Source organism: Cyanistes caeruleus, chromosome 5 (assembly GCF_971803275.1).
Source record: "Cyanistes caeruleus chromosome 5, bCyaCae1.hap1.1, whole genome shotgun sequence".
NCBI classification, from domain to species: domain Eukaryota; kingdom Metazoa; phylum Chordata; class Aves; order Passeriformes; family Paridae; genus Cyanistes; species Cyanistes caeruleus.
The window spans coordinates 43,079,217-43,102,802 of NC_141705.1; the positions used below are offsets into that span (position 1 = coordinate 43,079,217).

At 36.8% G+C, this 23,586-nt stretch overlaps 1 protein-coding gene across 9 annotated transcripts in view; it reads right to left on the reverse strand.

Moving 5' to 3' along the window:
* Positions 1–23,586, reverse strand: part of ARFIP1 (ARF interacting protein 1) — a 40,974-nt gene that overhangs the window by 16,956 nt on the left and 432 nt on the right. Inside the window, exons 1-6 of one of the 9 annotated variants that reach the window (XM_023924814.2) lie at positions 23,404–23,566; positions 19,376–19,455; positions 15,410–15,511; positions 7,471–7,585; positions 4,854–4,949; positions 3,329–3,438 (exon numbers count right to left, since the gene is read on the reverse strand). In XM_023924814.2, the coding sequence (XP_023780582.1) occupies positions 3,329–3,438; positions 4,854–4,949; positions 7,471–7,585; positions 15,410–15,511; positions 19,376–19,453 (501 nt within the window). In that variant the 5' untranslated portion in view covers positions 19,454–19,455; positions 23,404–23,566. Of the gene's footprint in view, positions 1–3,328; positions 3,439–4,853; positions 4,950–7,470; positions 7,586–15,409; positions 15,512–19,375; positions 19,484–23,403; positions 23,573–23,586 lie in introns of those variants that run through there. The other 8 variants (XM_086891355.1, XM_086891356.1, XM_086891359.1 and 5 more) reach the window with 8 other exon arrangements.

The following is a 23,586-nucleotide window of genomic DNA, read 5'->3' on the forward strand; positions in this document are numbered from 1 at the left end:
AAGAGAAAAATCTGAATCATAGAAAACAAATTTTTTGAAAGCAAGGATAAATTACAAATGAAGGAATTATTTTCAGCCAAGGAGTATTTGCATCATAAGTCACAGCAAAACACCTAAAAAACCCCAGCAGTGACAAGTGAGGAAAAACCAGTAATTGGTTACACAGCATACTTTGTTAACTCATATATAGCAAAAGATAAAGAAAATGGCCAAATCTATTTTGATTTACTCCAGTTCTAAGTGGACTAGTACAAGCACACAAGTCGCTCTATATTCTCACTAGCAAAGAAAATTCCATGCATTAATTCCATTGTTCTTTGTTCTAAGAGTATCTATGAAGGAAGCTATCTAAAGGAAGCTATGAAAAAGACCATGCAACTCAAAAAGAAATCATACAACGCAAAGCTTAAGAAAAACTCAGAGAAAAAAAAGGTTTCCTTACATTGCATATGCCAAAGATTAACAGAGGCACTGCTGAACATGTCTCAGAAATAAATATTCTACTAGTAGCCTAGTGTTAGAGAGGTTTGTAAAACAAGTTTGTCTTTTTTGTTCCCCTCAAAGTTTAAGAAGCTGTATGAAAAACAAAAATATAAGCTTGTTAAAATTGCTGAAAGTCAAGAAGAGTCTTGACTTTCTTGAGCCTAAATGCTTTTCCTAGACTGAAAATCTCTTTCTCATCCAAAGGGGAAGGCATAGACAGAAGAAAGAACAGAAAAAGATCTTGTCACTAGACTATGGAAAGAAGGGCTATTTCCCTTCACACTAACTCATGTTTACTAGGGAGCATGCAACTGGAAAATGTCAAGGGCGATGGTAGTTGTAAAGGCATTTACAGATGGGAATGACTTCCGAACATACCCAAAAATTTAGATTTCTCAACCCTGATATGGACACCATGGTATAGGAACTATTCATGTCAGATTCCTAGAGAACTTCCTAACAGCAAATTTCACCACTACCACCCCTTGTATATTAATGTCCGGTACATTGATACCAGAAATTTTCAATTCAGTGGGATTCAAGTGCTGACATTTACTCCTGCCCTTTATTTCTGCATCTTCAAATTAGCTACTATGAGATAAGGAGGACACTTCTTCCCATGATCTTCCTGGTGGGAATCAAAACAAGCCAATAGTTCCACAAATTTAAATACTGTCTTTAACCATGTTAAATACACTTTTTGTATGAAGCCTACAACACAAATGTATGGCATCTCCAAGTACAGAGGCACAACACTCCATCAACTCAAAATGAACTTGTAATTTCTCTGAATGATCTTATACCTTAAAAAAAGAGTGTACATCCAATCAATATGGAACTCTAGAAAGATCGAAACTGACACATCTCCTTAGGCATGTTTTCTGAAAATGTTAGTCTTTCTTTGCTGTGTCATTACTGGTATAATTCTGGATTTCAGCAAGGGGGAGGCTTAAGTCATAAAAAATCTAAAAATCTGGACTTTGCAGACAGTACAGTCATCTTCTAAACAAAGATCCAAGACCCCTTTTTCCAACATATTTCACTAGTCCTCTGGCTGTTGGTTCTTGTCAGTGAGTTTGAGACACTTTGAGTTTTTGTGGGTTTGTTTTCTAAATCAATGTACCAAAAATACAGAATAAAGTCAAGTCCTGTCCTATTTAGTTGTGGTATATTTGATCCCAAGGATCAATGTTTTAAAGAGACAAGAGGATTTTAAAGAACAGCTTCAGATGAATAGCATGTATTCTGATTGGACCACAGCCTACTCCAAAGTAGCTGACAGACAGAATCACAGAATGGGTCAGGCTGGAAAGGACCACAGTGGGTCCTCTGGTTCAACATCTCTGCTTAAGTCAGTCCATCCTAGAGCACATGGCACAGGATTGTGTCTGGAGGGCTCTTGAGTTATCTCTGACGGAGACTCCACAAGCTCTCTGGGCACCCCATTACAGTGCGTGGTCACCTGCACAGTAAAGTTCTTCCACATGTTCAGGTAGAAGTTCCTGTGCATCAGGTTCTGCCCACTGCATCTTGTCCTGTTGCTTGGCACCACTGGGAAGAACCTGGATCCATCCTCTTGACACCCTCCCCTCAGATACTTTACAGGCATTCATGAGGTATCCTCTCAGTCCTCCCTTCTCAATGCTGAACAGGCCCAGCTCCCTCAACCCTTCCTCACATGAAAGCTGCTCCAGTCCCTTCACCATCTTTGCTGCCCTCCACTGGACCTGCTCCAGGAGCTTTTTGTCTCTCATGTCCTGAGGAGCCCAGGACTGAACACAGCACTACAGATGTGCCTCACCAAGGCTGAGTAGAGGGGCAGGATCATCTCCTTCAATCTGCTGGCAATGCTCTTCTAAGCCACCCCAGCATACCACTGGACTGAACTTCTGCAGTTGCTACAATATTTAGATGACAAGAAAAGTAGCAAATCTAAAAGCTATTTAATTAGACATAAAAAATAAAAAAGAAACTTCTGATTCTAATAGAAAGAGAGCATAAGCATCTACTAGGTGTAGAATGTCATCATCCCTGCTTCTCATCCTCACTGAGGAGGACGTTCTTATCTGAACTTAAAGAACACAGGAGGGATTCGGACTTTCCACAGATTGTTAATTTCTTCATGGTTTGATGCAGACCTCACTGATGCACCTGTTCACAGCTCTGTCATTTAAGCTGTAGACATAACAAGAAGCTATTTTTCAAAAGTGGTCTTTGTTTAAAATTTTTGACAGGAATGCATTCCCTGACAATTGTTCCTTACCTTATAGCTTTTTAATGAGAAACACTTCTAGCAAACTGGTGTGCTTTAAACACCTTTCCATTATTCTTATGTTATTCTTTTAATTTCATAAAATCTCAACTGGTCAGGAAGCAGAAGCATATAAAATACACACAAATTGAAGTAACTATTACAACACTAATAAAAAACAATCAGCCAAGAGAAAACAAAGCCATCAGAATAGCAATTAACTAGTTTTCAACTTACAGATGTCTCTGATTTGTTCACATAAACTAAAATCTTATTGTATCAGCAGTCAACTCAAAAAGAACAAAAAGATTTAATCCCAAGCTTTAGTGTTGAAATCTCTACATTCGGAATGACGAAGGAAACATTAGAAATGGAACATTCTTTACCCTGCTAAATCAGTAATACCTATTAAAGATTTCCCACATTATACCAGGGATTTAACAAGGAATGCTTGGAAGAAAACTAAGCCTTTCCTATACATTTTTGCTTGTGCTCACTGCAACAACAGCTTACTTTCATACAGCTCTATTCCTGTCTAGTAGCAAACTCACTTATAGAATACGTACATGCACACACACACATATGCCTGCATACCTTGTAAGTGTTTAGGCTCCACTTCCTCACCAATTCCAGTTTCTCCATTGCTGGATTCTTTACTTCATCTGCTAACACAACAGGTCCACTCTTCTGCTGAGTTCTGCCCCCTGTGTCAGACACAAAGCAAATCTTCAAGGCCTTGGGTCTGGGCTTTTTGTTTGTTAACTTGTTTTAAGGGATTAGTAGCAGGTATGGAAGATTTGTGCAATTGCACATCCAAAAGCAGAGCAAGGTGATAGTAAAAACTTAAGATGAATAAGCAGTTTTTTAAAATCAGTTCCAGAAAGAAAGACTTACTTCAAAACTGATACAAAATGTATATATATATCGCTATTTAATGAAGTAATAGTCTGAATTAAGCATACTGAAAGCTTAAAACAGCTTTTGAGACATGTTTATTACTTAATCTATGTTTAAAAACTCCAACAGTTGAACACACTTTTGCATTTAGTCAATCTAAAAGTCTGTTTACAACCTGAAGACCACTGAACAACCATTACTGGCATACTGTTGTCATGAATTACAAAGGTTTTTAATCTTTTCCTATGAAAATAATTCTTTCCATAATATGTGTTCAGCCAATATTTAATTTATTTATTTCAGTTTTATTAGCTCATTGTATTAGGAACAATTAATTCTACAAACCATGAGTATAAAACCAGCAAAGAAGAGATTTAAAGCAACAAATTAAAATACCTAGGGCAAATCACCACACACAAACTGCCATTACTCAGCATTTTCAAGCTAGTATGGATATCATGTGGATTCCATGTTTCAATTTTGCAAAATTCCTAGTGTCCTCCTAAATATTAAAAACTGCTACGCATCATCACTTTTTAAGCAACATTTTACTTATTAATGTCCATATTAATTGTAACTACTCCTGACTTTGATCCCTACTGCTACTTATGGCCACCTTAGTCTTTCCAAGTTATTTATGCCAGTAAGAGTTTGGAAAAAAGTCTGTACAGATACCTCAAAGATACTCCTTTAGCATCAAGTTCTACTGTGCTCTTTACATCTTCAATATGCTATGCAAACATTAAGTGATTAACCCTCTCAATACCCTTATGAGGTAACTGAGTAAAGTTTTCTCCTTTTATGCAGGAGGAAGCAGACTAAGATGTTACGTAATTTGCCCACAGGCACAAAATGAGTCAAAGTGGCAAAGCTGAGTTCAGGTGTTGTGAATTCCTAATGGCTGCCCCCATAGTCTATTGGAATATGTGATCATTTGGGGGAGAAAGTCAGTTTTAACCTAAATAAAAGATTTTTGTCAGTCCTATTTAACCTACTGTTTGTTATTATTAATATTAGCTATAATTTTTATTTTATGGAGTGAAAGCAGCTTAAAGAGGAAAGCAGAGGTTAATTTGTAAACTATTGAAGTCAGAAGTGAGAGCCACCAAAATCCCACAGAAATTTTATTTCCAATTAATAGTACATCAAATAATTAGAAACATGGAAGGGTTAGTACGGTGTCAGCAGAGACAAGGGAGTTATCCAGTCAGTGCTTTGATACCTGTGGGAATAATTAAATCACAACCTTGTCCAGCCAGTCTGCTAGCTGCTGCACTGCTAGGAGATATAACAGATGATTTGGGTGATGCTGAGGAACCTGAAAAAGGGACATTTAACCATGAAAATCCATCATCTTCCCTTAGAAGTGAATGTGCACTCTGACAGAGAAATGTTTTCAAAACAAAGGAACATTTGCTTCAGCAGCTATAGAAGTGTTCACAGAAAAGTTGTTGGAATTTCTGATGGAAATGCTTTTCAAGAGGTGCATCTCTCCATGTGAACTACTACAAATTTCCTTGATTTAATCTTTTTCTCTATGTCACAATGACATTTTTTTTTTTTTCTGTAAGAACAATCAAAATGCAACTGAAAGGTGAAGTACAGACCATAAACAGAAAATTCCATGGAAGATTATTATATAATGAACCACAGCTGAAACACTCTTTTTCAGGTCTAAGTAGAACTCACTCCACACTCTCACTGAATGGCACTTAAAGCACTAAGGGGTGAAGTAAGCCCTGGAATTTCTGCCAATTTCAGATACACTTTATTGACATCAGCTCTTAAGTCTGTGTAAACATGCAGCAATAAGTTATCCTGAAGATCATACAAGTCATTAGCTGTGAAAGGGTGTAAACTCATTCCCAATAGAAAGATTTTACAGCACTCGCTTTTTCTCTTAAAAAAACAAACAAAAAAACCAAAACAAAAACCCCCAAACCAAAACAAAAGCAACCAACTTTAAATGACCTGCACTGTGTGTGTTCTCTGAGCTGTTTTAGGATTATGCTCATTATGCTTTTCAGAGCTTTGCCTTTGCTTTATATCTTTCATAACAGATAAATCTGAAGTGGCTTCCTTATGGAATTTTCAGGATTTAAAAAACAGTTAAGTTAGCTTTTCCTCTGTAATGATGAACGACCACTGTACTGGGGGGTGGGGAACTTTAACTGCTTTTGCTGAGAAATTCCAATATACCTCAGGGCTAACAGTGTGCTAAGGGGAAAGAAAATCAAACCTGAACTTTGCAGTTTCAACAAAATTTAGTTATCAGTAACACCAAAAACATCACTCAAAGTAATTGGATCGAGAATCAGCTTTAAAACATTCCACAGAGCACTACTAACATGAGATAAATAAATGAAATTATTTGGATCCAACTGCACAGAAGAGATGAGACAAAGACAGCTCACTTGCTGTGTCTTTCTGTAGATATACATTGCATAAGAGCTGCAACTGAATTCATCCAGGCATAAAAGTTTGACTGCAAGATCCTGCCTGAATCATTTCAGCAAGCGAGCCAAGACAAGCAGTTAAAAAAATCCTTATCATTTGACAGAGTATTAACACAGCCTTATGCATGTTTCATCATTCAACATCCCCCAAATCCTAAAAGCCCTTCCCCTCCAATACTGTCTACTTTGCATTCAAAGATGAAGCCCTTATAAGGCCACTCAAACAGAAGACAGAATTTTGAGAAATAGGGCAATCACTCAACTTTTGTCAATGGTTTCATAGGAGGCTCTAGCTTTTACCACTTCTCTCTCCCTGATTTTGTCAGAACATCAGGAAAAATCCAAAGAAAATATCCTTGGAGAAAATCTTTGATACTCAAAGTGTTCAAAGCTCATAATTTGTGTACAGAAATTTCCACAGAACATTTGCATTTCAAACACATTAGTGCAGCTTGAAACATCTTCAGACACTTTTCCCTTACAGGCTAATACACTTAACAGTTGCAACTGTTATCCTGGTAATAGAATACAAAAAGGCAGGAATGGTGAGCAGTTTGCCATCTGCTCCAGTTTTTAGCTAGATATTTTGCTATTTTCAAAGGCAAAAAGAAACACAGCATTCACTTTGTAATATATGTAAAGTACAACATGTAAATCAACTGTTTTCATAAACAAAGAATTTTACCAAACAGGAAATTAAGCAACATGTAAATTAAATTTATGACTACAAAGAGACTTATTTTCACAGCTGCACATCTGAGATAATTTAAAATCTTTCAAATTCAGAAACTGTCAAAGGTATGTAATTAATTAAACACCATTTGCCCATACAATATCATGGTATTCTATTGCTTTTAGATAGGAAATAGTGACATTATTGGCTTGTCTATCACTTTGCATTTCTCATTGTTTAATATCACTTAGATTCTCTAAGTTATACATTAATACCACAAGAAGAACCCCACTTTCTTATCTACTCTCAATAAGTGAAGTGTGTGTAACAAATAAATAATTCTCCAGTTACATTTCAAATCGGAAAAATAACTTGCAAAATCTGAAGAAAACTTCAAAACAATGTACTAGGAAAATTCTTCAGCCTGACACCAGTTCAAGGTGCTCAAGGCCTTCCATTCCTGTAAGTGCAGACCAACTTAACACTAAGTAGTTTCCTCCAGTCCCTTGATAGATATTACAAGTGAAGCATATATTCTCTATTTTAACAACCCAGCTACAAGTGAAGACAAACTGGTTGTCACTAATGCAAATCTCAAATGTGTATGTTTATCCAAACTTCTCAAAGCAACTACAGAACATTGTACTTCTGACCATGTAAGAATATGCCTAAAGATTTTAAATTGAGAAACACAAAAAAAACCCACTTACCTTTACTTGGAAACTGTCCTGCCTCAACAACTCCCTCTTTGGCACCATCAAAGCCATGAGATGTTATTTTGGTTTCAGAAAGTCCAAGTCCAACTGGTAATGAACATTTCAAGTCCTGGAAAATATATGAATAAAAATGGAAAGTTAAAGCATAAAAAGCAATTTAAGTGACTCTAAAGTATTATAATGCAGTTTCAGTAGCTCTCAGACAAGCAATTTTGCCTTTAGTCTGGACAGTCCTTGCTGGTGTCACAGCTTTCTACTGGTATGCACAAATAAAACATAAATGAATGAGAAACACTGTAAGTATAGCCCGAGTATTTATTCTAGATTTTTCTGTTATATTGATGACCAAGTAGAATGCCATGTCTTAGAGAAGCAGTTAATAAAAATGTGGCCAGAAGTATCATGTTATGTGGTCTGAAGCTGGTCCAAGCAACCATGTCAGTTTAATAAGGTTTCCAGTTAAAAATTGGATATAAGATTATCAAGCAGAAAACACCTTACAAACCAAAAAACTGTCATAATGTTGAAAATTACAAAAAAAACACTAAGCAAGGAATAGCCGTAAAATTGATAGCATCCTTATTTCTTACAAATAGCACATGAAATCTTTTTTACTATTTGACAAGGAAGGGACATCCAGAAAGGCATCACTTAAACAGCTTCCTTCAGAGCACCTATTCTGCATCATAAGTGCTTGGACCACAAAGCTTTTGTTTGCTTTTGAAACTCCTTCATTTAAAATTGTCTGAGATCACCTTGTTTAACTTTTGAGGGCTAGATCAACTATTTCAAATCAGCTCTCAAGTAACCAAAGTCTTCACTGAAACCCAGCACAGGCCTAAGAAAGACTCACACACCACAGCTCACATACCATCCTACTGCCCATTTTTGCTGTCTTGCCTACCTCTACAAAAAGCTCCCCACAGGTTTCCTGGACTATACTGCCAGTGATCTAATTGAAGTTTAAGCCTCTGGTGTTACGGAAGTATACATACTACTTTTAAACAGTTTGGGTTTTAAAGCAATTTAAAACCATTAATTCATAGAAGTGAAAAAATACTATGAAAGCAAGTAAAATGCAGTTGCAAGAAATAAAAGCATCACAAAATCAAACAACTGTCAGTGTCTGAAGTCAGGTACTATTTTGCATCCCCACTCTGCTTCCATACAGAAGTAGAAAAGTGGAAGAGCTACAGAAGATCACTAGAGAAAAGCTACACATAGCTTTAAGATGCCAGTGTCTAGACACATTTAGTAACTGTTTATGATCCATGCAATGCTTCTAATTACAAAGAAAACACAACCTTTAAAATCTAATCCATGTTTGACCTATACGTGTAGTCACTCAATCCACAAACCAGAAGCAAGGCAGCGCATAAGAACGATACTAACACTGCCTGAAGGCTCAGATTGCCAGGAAGTAGTTTTGGATCCCATCCCCCCAGATTTATTTAGATGTCTTCACTTTAGGACAAACCCCTGGGAAGAAGAAAAAATTAAGAACTACAAACATATGAATTCCAGCAAATTAATTTTTCCATGTGAATTCCAAAAATCTCGCTGACATAAAAAACCCAACATGTTTCTGCAAAGAGTAACCATTTCCTACAGCCAAACTTTCACTTATGTGAACAGGCTATTTGTAACATATCATGCCATATTTGTGTACATGAAGCATTGTGCAAAAAAAACCATATATATAAAAAATAAATATTAAAAAAAAATAATAAACAGCATGGAAAAGCACACAGTAGTCACATGCAGAACCTGATCTCCCAAATCAAGCATATCAGAACTTTGGATACATACTGTTTTCAGTCTTCACAACTGATTTAACATTGGTGCTTCCATTTAAGTACTTGCAGTTGGTGGCATGCTGGAAAACCTTTGCTTCAACTTAGTTTAGCTAATAGACTAGTTTAACTCGAAATGTAGCAAGTCACTAGAAGCTGAAAAAGCAGAGAGACTTGAAAAAGGATAACCAGATTGCAGAGAAGATGCACTGATTTCACAAAAAGGACATGGCATGGATTATTTTTTTCCTGAAGGCACCCTGGCATGTTGTGTAGTTTTCAGAAATATCTAAGCCTGTAGCCAAACAAATGTAGTCACTAACCTGCTTAAGCACTTTCACAATAGGAATCTAAGCAACGATTTGTATTTTAAGGTTAAAATGCAGAACATCTGCTTTGCTAAGTCAGAAGTTAAACACAAGCTGAACAAACTATAGAATTAAATAAACCAAAACACTATGATTCATCCATCTCTTAAACAAAAACTTGGTATTTGGAATTTGAAAATTTTCAAGATCTACAATTTTGCATATATACATATGTATATCTATATATCTATATATCTCAGAGTTTTTTACATAAATATATATGCATATGTATATGTATACAAACACATATTTGTTCAAAGAGATCTACTTTTTTCCCCACTGTCAAAAAGGCAAAGTTCAATTTAAAGAAAGGCAAAGTTCAATTCAAAACTTTTTGAATTTTAAAAACTAGGGTTTTTAAACCCTAGTTCAAGTACATCTTTATGAAGAATGATATTCTTGCATATGAATTTAAAAGAAAACCATTTGTTGATTGCAGAATTGACAAAAAGTCAGTGATTATCAAAACAATATCTTTTTCTTGTTTACAAACATGCAAGTTACTGTGCAGAGGAGACACACTGCTAAAAGTTTTAATGTCATTCTTGCAACTAATTGTGCTTACTTTTTTTTTCTTAACACTAGTGTAGATAAACAAAAAAGCTAGCAAAAGATCTGTAATCATACTGACAAAACAGTTTATCCCTTCAATAACTTACAAAGAGAGATAACTTAGAAACACTGCACAAAATGTCACTCTTAAGGGAAGGTATGAGTGTACTTAATGTTTGAGTGGTAAGAAAGCAATATAAATAGCTTTTGTTTTTGTTCCCACTAAATGTAAGTTTGGCTCTTACAACATAGGAAGTGAGGACAGATTCCCCTTCTACAATATGATTATTATATTTTGAGAATGTATTGTTCTTCTAGCTAAGTTTAAGATTCCCGCCCCCTCTTCTTGGTAAAAGGTAAATTCAAGTCTTTAGAATTGATCAAAATTTATTGATATACGGCAAGCCCACAAATCTATTGAGGGGTCACCATCACCAAAAAACAAATAGAAAAATGCTTCATTACTAATTTTCATTTGTATGAGGCTGAAACCATATTTATGCAATTACTACCTAGCAGAAGTATTTTAATTTTGTAAGTTCATTGAGACCCAGAGCTAGAGGTATAAAAACCCACAACTCAGAAGATTCCCAAGTTAAAAGGTTGCATTACCTACCTCATTCTCAAACATTTAGCAAGAAGCAAAAGCATGAAATATAGTTAAACAGAATAAGTGCACCAGCTTAATTAGGTCTAGTCAAGACAGTTCATATTTATATGTCATAGAACATTTAAGCCACTTTAACCATTTGTTAAAATCCCATTTTAATGACTTCAAATGACTATGCTAAACTAAACGTATTTTAGTCAGGTTAGCCTTATTTACACAAGTCTATAATACAGTTCATCTGATGAACCAGTACGAATTTTTGACATAGCAATCCTGTTGAGACAGTAGACACAGCAAAGAAGTTGTTCAGAATGCACATCCATGAAGGAATGTTGGCTGAATTACAAGACTATTTCCAAAATGGTACTTCCCAATCATGCTATCCATAATAATCTAAAATGAAGAGGGGAAAGACCAGAACTGGACTGTTTCTCCAACAGCAGAAACCAACCCAGCCAAAACTTAATTTGTAGAAACTTCCTTAACTAAGGAGCAACTAAAGAAACAACACTGTATTAATTTCTTAGTTATACTACTGCATTAGTAATGCATCACTAAGCATAAACCTCTGTTTAGTACCGAAAGGAGGTTTGACAGGTACAGTTTTACTTGCCTTTAATACCTTGAATTAAGGTATTCTTAAAACCTCACACCAATGGCTAGTTCAACAGTGGAGCAACAAATATCAGATATCATATGCTTCTTTTTAATGGTGGATGACATTTTAAATAAAACTACTCAAGTTGACTTCAGAAAAAAATTTACAACATATCTGGTTGTAAAGTTCACAGCTTACAGCGTGATTATAAGTCCTATGGAACAAAAGGTTATGTAGATAGACATAACATCTATCCAGTAAGATACATGGGCTCTGAACTTTAACCTCTTATCAAAATCATGTGCAAGTAGAGCTCCTCAAACATATTCAGCATTTTCTTCTTCTCTTTGCCCCATTACATCACTCAGTTCCTATTCTCCATGAATTAAGCCAATAGATCCTCACATCAGTGTAAATTCAACATAAATAAATGGGAGAAGACCTGAAGGCTTTAATATTTGATGAAGTGGCAAATAACAGACTAACACGTTTCTTCTATTCTCCAATACACTGCTCTTCAATCAGAAGACCCCTTCTACTATATCTCTTTTGATTTACCTGAAGTCATACTACAATCCAATTTTAGTTTCCTTCCCACTCTCATTAACACACAGATTTTTGGTTTTTCAGACTTTATGAAGAACATTTGACTTTTTTATCTCCTCAAATCAGTTTTCTAGAACTGACACAGTTCTCAAGATATATTTTAAATCAGTTCTCCATTAATTAAACTATAATTACCCAAAGTGAAAATCTAACTATGTCAGTCAACATAGCAAAACCTAAGAGATGAACTCAGATGTTTCAAGCAGAATGTGAGTGACAAGGCTGGCATTTTTTTTCAGAAGGCAAGAAATAAAAGAGAATTGACCTTATCTATTTGTGCAGTCTGGCAATAAAATTACAGAACAAGAGAGTGAACACATGCACTCAGATTCATCAGGTCCCAGACCTTATTTCATAATTCAAGTAAGACAAATTGAAGAATCACAAGAAAATTCATTGTCTTTTTGCATCCTAAAGTTTATTACTGGTTTTATATGCATGCTTAACTATGGTTTTGTGCCCATAAATGTACAGTAAGAACCATGAGAAGAGGCAGTATCAAAAATTAAATGGAACAAATTCAGGCTCAAACTGCTAAGAATATCATAAAGATTTTGTGCAATACTTTATGCATAACAAACTGCTTACAGCTACTTCAATTTACAGGCAGATCAAACTTCTTTCTGAAAAATTTGGTTTATTCCTATGCAGCTCTCACACTATCTGGCATGTTCTTGCATATAGGAATAATAGCAATAATATACTTCCCTCACTCTTTCCTATTGTCCCAGCTCCCAATCCCCCCACTCACATTAAAAAAACACTATGTTAATCACATCATTACAATGGCATGGTAGGAAAACTGGGCTCTGGAAGTCAGGGATAGGTGAAGTAAAACCAGACAGACTTTTTTGTAGGTTGGGCTTTCTTATACAAAGTAATAAGTAAAACTTTTGATTAGGAAATGCTGAAGTCTTCTGTCACAAATACCCAAACATTAGAGAACAGTTCCATACATCAATTCCTTAAAGCTCAAGTGAGATCCAACAGAGCCTGGGGAGTTAAAAAGCACTATGTTAAACTTTTTTATACTGAAAGAATGTTAGATATTTGATGCAATGATGACTGAAGCTACAGCTTTTTTTCAGTAAAAGAGTTTCCATCCATCATATGGGCAGGACAAAACTTGTTTGAATTCCATGGGCATGTCTTATTAGAGAATCAGAAGGTAGCAGCATATTTCTATTTGAGATTTTACAGTTAGGAAAACACTTAAGTTATCTTTTAAATATGCATTATACCAATCAGATGCATCAATTAGTGCTATGTCACATTCCCACAAAAATGGAACTAACATGCCTCCTTCTGAAATTACATTATGACAATCTATGCTATCTGATGTTCTGTAAAACTAATGGCATCTTTCTTTAAAGAAGGTGCAACTCTACTTGTCATTTCCAGGTAAATACATTTGCTCTGCACTACCTCACAAAATGAAATACTTCTCATGCTTGAATGCATACTAACACTGCATTTGGTGAAACATAAATGCGCATTTTCATGCCTGAGCACCTTATGGATAAGGTCTGATGGAAGTGCTAAACAGAACACAACTATAGAGGAAAGTGCAGTTTTGTAATTAAGGAATTCTGAAGAAAAGGTTGTACAAATACCTCTTTACTCAAAAATACAGAATCAAAGCAGCTGAAGTCTTGGTGGCAAAGTACTTACAGAAGCCCAAAAATACAGAACAAGTAGTATTTTATTCTTTACATCTGAATTGTATTTCAGCTAGATGAATATTTCCCTGATCATAAAAATAAGGAAGCAGGAAATTAAAATAACCCTGTTCCCCTGCTTCCCAAGAAGGTGCAATCAAAATCAGCATATTGGAGTGTTTTAAACTTTGCTGTGGTCACATACTCTTACTGAGAACTGTGGTAAACAGTACAAATTACAGTGGCAATAGTTTCTTGCCCCTTTCTTAAGTGACCTCATAAAAAAAGTACTTGGCTTGTCATTTCCATAAGTTGTATGAAAAAAGACCCCAGAAATTTTGTGGTGCAATGCATATTGCTTTAGGTTAAAGCAAAAAATTACCTGGCAAGGAAAAAAAGAGAAAGCATGGCATTAAGCATTAGAAATAACAAACATGAAGCAAGATGAATAGAAGCTAAATATTAGAATTTGAGACTAACAGATTAGTAAACAGACCTAGATGTTAATTCCAAGAAGTTTATTTTCTTTGTTTTGTTTATAAGAAACCTTGATTATCACATATTCTGACTTCAGGTCACACATGCAGGTGTGAACTTGTACAAGACAGTTCAAAAAAATAACTGAAGTGCACTTCTTCATTGATCTCAGAATAAGCACTGCGAAAATAATTACAGCAAGTTCAAATATGCTTGCAGAGTTCAGGTTTTTCTGCAATTTGACCAAAGATTTAACCCATTTTTGTTGAAGTAGGTTTAAAATACAGTTGACTCCAAGCCAGCAAACCGATTAGCATGCAGGAAAAAATCTACACCAACTTCCACACATGGCCACAGACAAAAACCACCTTAAAATTCCAGCTTTACATTTTGCTTGAGCAAGGGCCCTAATGCAGTCACCAAGAGTGCAAGTTCCATTTGCTGTACATAAGTGTTGCATGCACTGCACTGCAGAAGCAGTCACTATGTAAGGAAAAAGTAAACTTAGATAGCAGTGAAGTCACAGCAGCAGCAAGGTCATCAAGCTTCAAATTACTAAGTCTGTTTCCCTACTTTGAGGTGAACCCAAATTCCTTATCACTTCAAGATGCATTTCCCAAGCTTGTCTCCCCACATATACATCTGTTTAGAAATGTAGTTTTAACTTTATTTCATTAAACATTCTATTAATTTTTACATTATGCCACTGGTAGATCTTAGTTGACCAACAAATCTTACGAAGGTTCCCCCCTCTAATCAGCATTTTAGTAAAACAGAATCAAATGTTTAAGTTCTGCTGAGTATTTCTTTTAAGAATAATTCTGTACTACAAGTCAGTATGAAACTGCTAAAACTTTAGAGCTTTCCTTCAAATCTAACCCTCAGCAGGTATCAATAAACGTGGACAATTAACTATTTCCAAGCGAAAATCCAAATAAAAGCAGCCCGACCCCAAACTGCAGCCGCTGTGCCCCAGCGCCCTCTGCTGGACACCCGGGCACCAGCAGAACCGAGCGGTGCGGGAAGAACTCGGCTTTTGCCACGCCGAAAAAGCGAAAATAAATACGAAAATAATTTTTTTTTTACAAAAAACAGATCATTGCAGTACGCAACCACACTGTGTTATGTCAACTCTGACAATAATCTATGAGCTTCAAAGCAGTTTTTTCAGTAAGCCCCCCAGAAAATTATGTCAAGTGAGGTCTGCTATGCATCAAATTGTAACTTCAGCATTTCTGATAATGGTACCATGGCAGAAAGAAATTTCTGACCCTGTTAAAGCTGTGTTCATGAGAATCTTCCAGCTGTCCATTGCTAGTCACAGGAATTTCTGCCGCTGAATTTTTGGGAGATTCTTGAGCCATTGCACTTTCCTGTAAAAAGAAACAGGTTAGTGTTTGTCTTACATTTCCAATAAGTAATCCATATGAAAATATTTGATGTACAAGTTTCATAACAGTTTATTTTATTTCAAAGTCCAACTGGAAATATTCTGATATACTCAGTCTTTATATGTTTATTTAATCACATAATTGAATGACAGTAATACTCTAGCACAGCTCAGTCAGAAGTAATTTAAAGTTTCCAGATCTAGGAGAAAAAGAAAACTAAAACTTAACCCATTGGTATTGGGGGAGTAAGATACAAATGAGACATGGGCTTAGACGAATGTTTTACATGCACACTTGAGCCTCAGAGAAGTTCCTGTATCTCAAATTATAATGAGCTTGGCTAAAAAAATTGCATTATCTATTCATAAACAACAAATACTAGAGAAGAGCAGTATGTTTAATCATGTGTTACAAGAAAAGCAATGATTCCAAACTTTAATAGCTCAACCTCTTATTTTACCATAATATAGTGCCACCTTCTGACCAAACTGTTGGTGTGCAACTCTTATGAAGACAACAGCAGCAAACCTGAAGTGAAATGCAGAAGTGCCCAAAGAACTCAAAAGTACCAAGAGAATTCAGGATTCAAAGTTAGTTTCAAATGCAGCTGCATCATGAACAGTAGCAGCAGCTGTGAAACCAAGGCTTTCAAGTATGGCCTAAAGAGAAGAGACATTCCCAGAAGAACTGTACATCGTTTACAAGCACCTGAAGAGAGAATAGTAGCTTAATACCCCAAAATTAAGAGGAAGTGAAAATTTCATCCCTTTCAAAAAGCTATTCCTAACTCTGCAAGGCAGCTTCATCAGTCATCTAAAGTGTAAACAGTAGAAAAATCAACACACAACCAAGGCAGTGTTTGTTCACTTACATAAAAGTTGTCTGAAGTCCTCAAACCAGCCCGTGCACTTGTGCTAGACTGGCAAGACAATGTGTACCATCAACAGGTACTTGAGAATAGGTACCCTTCTTCCCTTAGAGCTCTCAAATCATCAAACTGAATCAGCTCTTTTCACTCCAAGGGTCAAGAAGAGGCCCAGCTGAGATCATCAGAAGCTGAAGTACCATCAGCTTCTCCAACCACACGTGAAGCTTTACAGAGTATCAATATAACACAAAGATTTTATTGATACTTACTGAGCATCACTTGCATCACTCTTACCTGGAACATCTTCTGTCATACCCTATTGCTAATATTTCTTCCACATTCACATGTCACCAGTTCATTAACATTTGTGAGCCTGATTTCCTTTATTAGTTTTGAGGCCTCTGAAGACTTTTTCAAACTAGTCACTGTCTGTGGGCTCCAATAAATGTGCTTCTACTTAAGCACCCCAAAAGGTCTATGCTTATTTTATGAGTACTTTTGAAACGGTAATTTGTTTCATTTCACAGAATATAGAATACCTCAAGTTGTAAGGGATCATCAAATCCAACTCCCTGCTCCTCACAGAGAGTTGCTACACAACATCCATAGACTAAATGTCCTAGTTACCTGCCACATTACATTTTGATTTGGGAAATCTGCCCAAAAGCTCAAGTTTCTTATGCTTGCTCTGAATCTCACATGTGCTTAAGCTCTAAGACTGCTAGGAACTACACTTCTACTTGATATGGTCAAGTGAGGTATTTTTCAAAATGCTTGGCCTGTCACAGCTACTTGCACAATACAGAAGCATTAGCACAGGTCATGTTCTGTTCACAGCTGTTTTTGTTCTTCTTTCTGCAAATTATCAGAGAACACAGTGCAAAGGGGAAGTCCCCTACTGTCAAGGGGCACTTTGCTAGTGATCACAAACTAAACTGCATCTCTAATTAAAGGAAAAACATATACTTGACTTAGGTGCTTTTCAACAAGAATCTCAAATAATTTTGCAAATATTGACATTGATATATTTTTATGCTTTTATTCAGAGATATACATCCTCAATGCATATGCACACATCTCTAATAATTATAGAATTTATATATATACTTTTAATATACTAGTAAACAATTCATCAGCTTCTCTGGACAACTAGAAGCAATTCACCTATTTTTTTGGCATTCCTACTTGAATGAGACCTATGTATCTAGTTCAGAGAAAGCAAAAAATTACTTGCTAATGTCAGTTCCATGCTATGTTTGAACTACAACAATTTCCCATTGCTGAAAAGGGGACATTTCACCACTCTACTTTTTCAGTCTCTATTGTGAACCACACAGTAGCCCACCTCCCCAACACTCACCTGACTACAGTCACCACACACAACTCACTAGCCTGGCAATAGACCTTTTCACAAGGTAGACTTTCTAGCTTCAGTGAGCTGAATCAGTTTGCAATGAGATCAGACAAGCATCAAAGCCATGAAATGAGCAGCTGAAAAGGGGAAGTGGGAAAAACTGCTAATTTAACTCAGACATAACAAGAAACAACCATCTCCATTTCAGTCAACAGTTTAAGCTTGCACTGCTGTCAAGAACCAGTCCTTGCCCTTTTCCCCTAACTCTTCCGCCCAGCAGCTTTCACCATCTCTTCACCTCCTTCCTGAGCCAGAACAATGTATTTGTACAGCAAACACAATTCTGGAAATGCTGCAGATTAAAAGAAAGTGACCTGTGCTCAAAAAGAGGATGGGTAATTTTCCCACTCCCATCAATTCCCCAAAGCAGGCACACCTCCAACACTTGCACCTATGAAACAGAGCAGGTAGCAATGCAGCAAAGAAACAACTGAGAATGAAGGGCTGCCCCCAGCATCAGCTTACTTCAGCAGTGCACTAACTCAAAATACTTACTCTGACTGTAGGCTACTGCCAAATCCAGCAGCCATTTCTCTTTACCTCTGGATGTGTGCTCCTGTAACTTCACACAATCATGGGAAGGTTATTTATCTAAGAGAAAACTAAAGCACCAAACCACAGCGGCACTTCTGTTGAAGCAGGGAGTATGATTGCTGCATCGTCTCTTTGGCAAGTATAGCCCACAGCTGACTTTAAGTATACAAAAAACTGACTCCTCAGAAGAAAATTTATCATATGTATAAACAACCTAATGTAATTCTAAATAAGTTCCTAAAATTGTATTGATGTATTAGGCATGAAAGACATAAGCACTGTAGAAAACACTGCCTTTCAGATGCATGTTTTATTTTGAAAAAACAGACTCATCCTTCAGTAACAATCAGTATGTTCTTTGCACATCTGTGTTTACAAATATCAGATTTGGAAATATGCTAAATAGAATCATTGTTCTGTTTTTAGTGAAAGTTTAAAAACAATTCACTGTCAATGGAAGTCCAATAGTGATCAAGTCAGCATTACCTTTTTTCATTTTTACTCTACAAGAGTCAGGAAAACATTGACTCTAACTTTCTGAAAGAGCATCCCAAACACACCTGATTAGCTAAGTAATATTTGGAACCTTAGGAATTTGTTCATAATTCAGATATGTCATAGAGAAGGTGCAAGCTTTACCTGCTCTCAGGGAAAAAAAGATTCACTCCTTCAGGAGTATACAGAATACCTTGTTATAGTGAGGTTACACAAAGATTGATGCCTTTTAGATACCAACCTTTTCTTCCTGCAATATTCACACATTTCAGATTCTACCATGACTAAATCTATTCAACTCACAAAACAAATACTGCAGCACAGCAACAAGCTACTGGCTGAAGTAATCCTTTGCTATGAATTAACTGGACTGTTCTTAATGGTGTCTCAAAACCAACCCCACCCATTCAAGATGCTGAGCATGAACTTGTACCCCCACATTAACAGCACTGTGCTATGCATAGCAGAATTTTTGGGAATCTGAAACTTGTTAGGATTGGTTGATTTTACATTAAAGTAACTATCACCCAATCACCTCAGAGCCAGACTGGACCTCTTCTGCAGACGGATGAGACTCATCAAGTGTTGTGGATTCACTGTTGTGCTCTGACATACCTGAAAACCAAATAGGTTTGGCATGCATTAATTGAAGTGAAAGGGGCTGGATGTTGCACCTCACAGAAACCAAAGCAGGCTTTCAGAAAACATTTCTTTTATAAGTTCTGCTAAATCAAAACAAAACCTCCTTCTTTTGATGGTGACCAGGTCTTTAGCTCTCCAAAAATCTAAGAGATTAGGAATACTGTCTAGTGTAAACTTCCACTGCCAAAGCAACCTTTCCCCACAGACAACTAAGCTTGCAACATAAAACCCTGGAAGTCAAACAAGGTTCTTCAGCTGATATATGCACTGCCACCTGCAACAATACACTGACTGTATCCTACCATTGCAAAGATCACCATTTTGTTAAGACATGATTTATCCAAACATTGCAAGATTATATTGATGCTAAGCCACTGAAACTTTTTAAGCTGTTAAATCTGTTGTGTTTACTAGAAACAGAATCCCCCTCATTTTGGCCTCCAAAAGATCTCAGCTACAGAGGCAAAGAAAGTTAATGCTGAGCACATGCACCAGAAATCAGCTATGTGAATATAGTCATCATGAAAGATGAAATAGATACACAATTTTAGCTTAAGTAAGGAAAAGCATCTAAATTTGATTCCAAGTAGCTGGTAACTGCAGGTGACACCACAATTCACTCAGCTGTTTGAAAGGAGGAGACAACCAATCATTAAAAATTAATCAATCTGCCAGTATTGTATATAATCACACATGACTTCAGTTCATTAAATCTTGCACCATTTCATACATGTTCAGACATATACCAGATTAGGAAAAATTATCAAGATATTATTATTTGTATTTATATTGTATTTCAAATTCCTGAGCTATAAAACATTCTAATTAAAGCAAATAATTAATAAGGTAAGCAGCTCACATAACAAGGGAAATAAAATAAGGGTACAAAGGCTGAGAAACTGACTCACCTTGATCACCTAGATCATATTACACTGGATAACCTATTACTTTATTTTGGAAAACTAAATACGTAAAGTAAGAGATTTTCTCCAGGAAAACAGTTCATTCAGGGCTATCACTGAATGGAGGTGGATTTATCTAGGATTGATATAAAATTCCTTTTGAAGTAATTAGGAAATAAGTTTAACATCCTTATGCAGCTTTCTTCATTTTTCATATTTCTTTGGGACACGTAAGTCCGTACAGAAGAGATGCTATCTGCCCACATGGTCCTGTCCAAACTCTGCTTGTGGCTGAAAACAACCTCCGTGCTTAACAGCTTATTTCTGACTAGCTAAAACAATTACATTATAGAGGAGGAGAATAAGTGTGATTTCCTTGCTCGAAAAGGAAACAAAAAGCTATATTCATCTTGTAGTAGAGCCTTCACTAAGACAATCTGTTCTTCAGTTCTACCACACCAGAGCTTCCAGACTTACATTTGTATATCACATACAAGCCTATGTACCGTGGTAACACTGTTCTAAACTATTAAATGCTACAGGCAAAAACATTTTTAACAGATTTAAGAACCCAGGGGCAAGAACCATCTCACAAATCCATGTAGAAAACACTACATAAAGGCAAATAATTTTTTAAAAGGCAAATGAATTCACCATTTGTGTTACAACACCCCTCCATGATCAATTTTTTGTAGTGTTCTTTTCCTACAAGTAGTGCTAACAGTTTCAACACAGCTCCACAGGATCACAATGATCAAGTTTAAAACATGAGAAGGAGGAAAAAATGTAGATTAAATGTGGCTTTCATAAAAAGTTCAACTGCACATTCAAATTTAACTACAGAATTTCCTGATTACCGCTTCTACAGAAAAGAAAAGGAATGTAATCATCAAACACTGGATGCAAGGATGAAAACTTTCTACACCTCCACCAAGATTCAGAAATGAAGACACTCCTGTGAAATTGTGGTAATCAAGACATTTACATACACATATCATTTAAGGTTCCACTACAGAAATGCATACAGACTTTTGCATCTCTGTAGTTCTTGCAGAGGCCAGACAATGTTCTTTGTAAGAGGTTGCTAATCCCCAGTACAGGATGGATTGTGCTATCCAGGGCTTAGTTTGTCTCTTCACTAAAGCAGCCACAACTTCAGAACACATCAGGTGACTGGTGTCCCAGGACATTTGCTACCACCTGCTGCAACAGAACAACTCAAAAACATGCTTGATCCATATTCTGACAAGAACTGAAACCCTGTCCATATCACTCCTGTTCTTCTGGGTTCTCTTCTAGCCCACTATACCAGTTGTGCAAATCCACACAAATACTGCATCACAGTAGGACAGAAGGCACAGACTAGACTAAGAATCATTCCCACCATGGTGAAGCTACCTTAAATGCATATTGAATTACAGCCTCAGTAATTTTAAGCTTTGCTCACCATAAATAAAACCACATGATTTTGAGTCCTGAGGATTTATATATCACTTCTTCAACTGGAAAAGTAAAAAGCAAATCAACTTACAAACAACATAGTAAGCTTCCTCTAGGATGAAGACATATAGAGATATTTAACCATTTATAATTAATGGTTTTAAGAGCATACTTATGTACTTTTCATAAAAAAGGCAAATTCATATTTGCTTATTCATGAAACTATGAAGTAAATGTCATCAACAATAAATTAACTTTTATTAAGAAGTATATTCCTCACATATTTACATCACATAAGTAAATGATTTATGGTCTCAGAAAGAAGAACCAAGGGATTCTCAACAATCGGATCTGCTTTTCTAAGCAAGATGCACTGGTTCCTTCAATTACTTTTCTCCTAAATTAATTGCCAACAAGGCAACAGCAAGATATCTTCTGTCTAAAATGAAGTTTATTACACACTTTTATTGCTGTCTTACTGCATAAAGAATGAAAATTTTTGTAATATTGCACAAAATCCAAGTGCTGGTGGAAAAATGATAATTTTATGGATGTCTTCTTAATTTCAATTTATAACTAAGAACACTTTCACTAATTCTTGTCAAGATAGAGATCAACCACTTTTTAAAAAAGATTGTAAAAATCTGTATTAAACACTTCCTGCTGCAATCACACCATAGCTTCCTCTTAATGCTCTTGAATTCCCTGGCTGCTCCACTTGCAAGATCTAATTATGCTTGGGAGTTAGAAAACATGATGGAGACAAAGACTGGAGAACAGGGCTGCTGCTGACTTTCACACTTCCCATGCTACATCAACCCAGCCCTGACCACTTTAATGCTCTGCTCATCTCCAGATTAACTAAACCATGGGCTCCCATTATATTTTAAACTTCTACCAAATCAGAAAAAAACAGCTGATCAAGCTACTGCCTCAGCTTCCAATGTTTTCAATCTAACACTCCTCTGTGCTTCTTATTCCTGATACTTTAACTATGTGTGTACCTACATACGTAAACATACACACGATTCCGAAAGTTTTGGAGTTGCACTGATCAAATAACATCCTTCTCCAGCCCTGCAAAAAGAACCCTTCTGTTATCTTCTCTAGAGAATCAACTCTTAGGTAACAGAGCCACCGAGTGCAAAGCGATAACTCCTTGCTACCTTTTCCACCAAGCATAAAAAGCACACGAGAGAAACTGAAACTACATCCTGGGATGGATGTTCAGAATGATCCCCTCCAAAGGCTTTCATGCAAGATGAAAGGCTATTAGGGGGGTTCGATTAAAAATAACCTATTAGAGAGGTACTATAAGAAATACTGGAAGATCTGTTTAGTTCGGAGACAGTACCACATGCAACACCTGCCTGTCACACAACACCAAAGCGTTTCCACGCTTTAAGAACACTAAGCAAAACACAAATTGGCACACTTAAAACAGTAATTGCCAGGGTGTGGAATAACTCCCAGGGGCACAGAATTTACAAAGCATCTACAGTTTTCTTCCTCCACCAACACACAGCTTCCCTTTCTCTCTCCTGGAACCCGCCCGCCCCCGAGCTCGGGCGATGCCCACCCTGTCCGGCCGCCCAGCACCCCCGGAACGGGGCGTACGAGCCGGGCCGACCCCGACCCGCTGGGCAGCGCCGGTGCCGCGGCGGAGCCCGGGGCAGGGCGGTCGCTCCCGCGGGGTGACACGTCGGACGGGACGGAGCGGGAGGCGCGGCCCGGCCCTCCCCGAACCCGGGCCCAGCGCCTG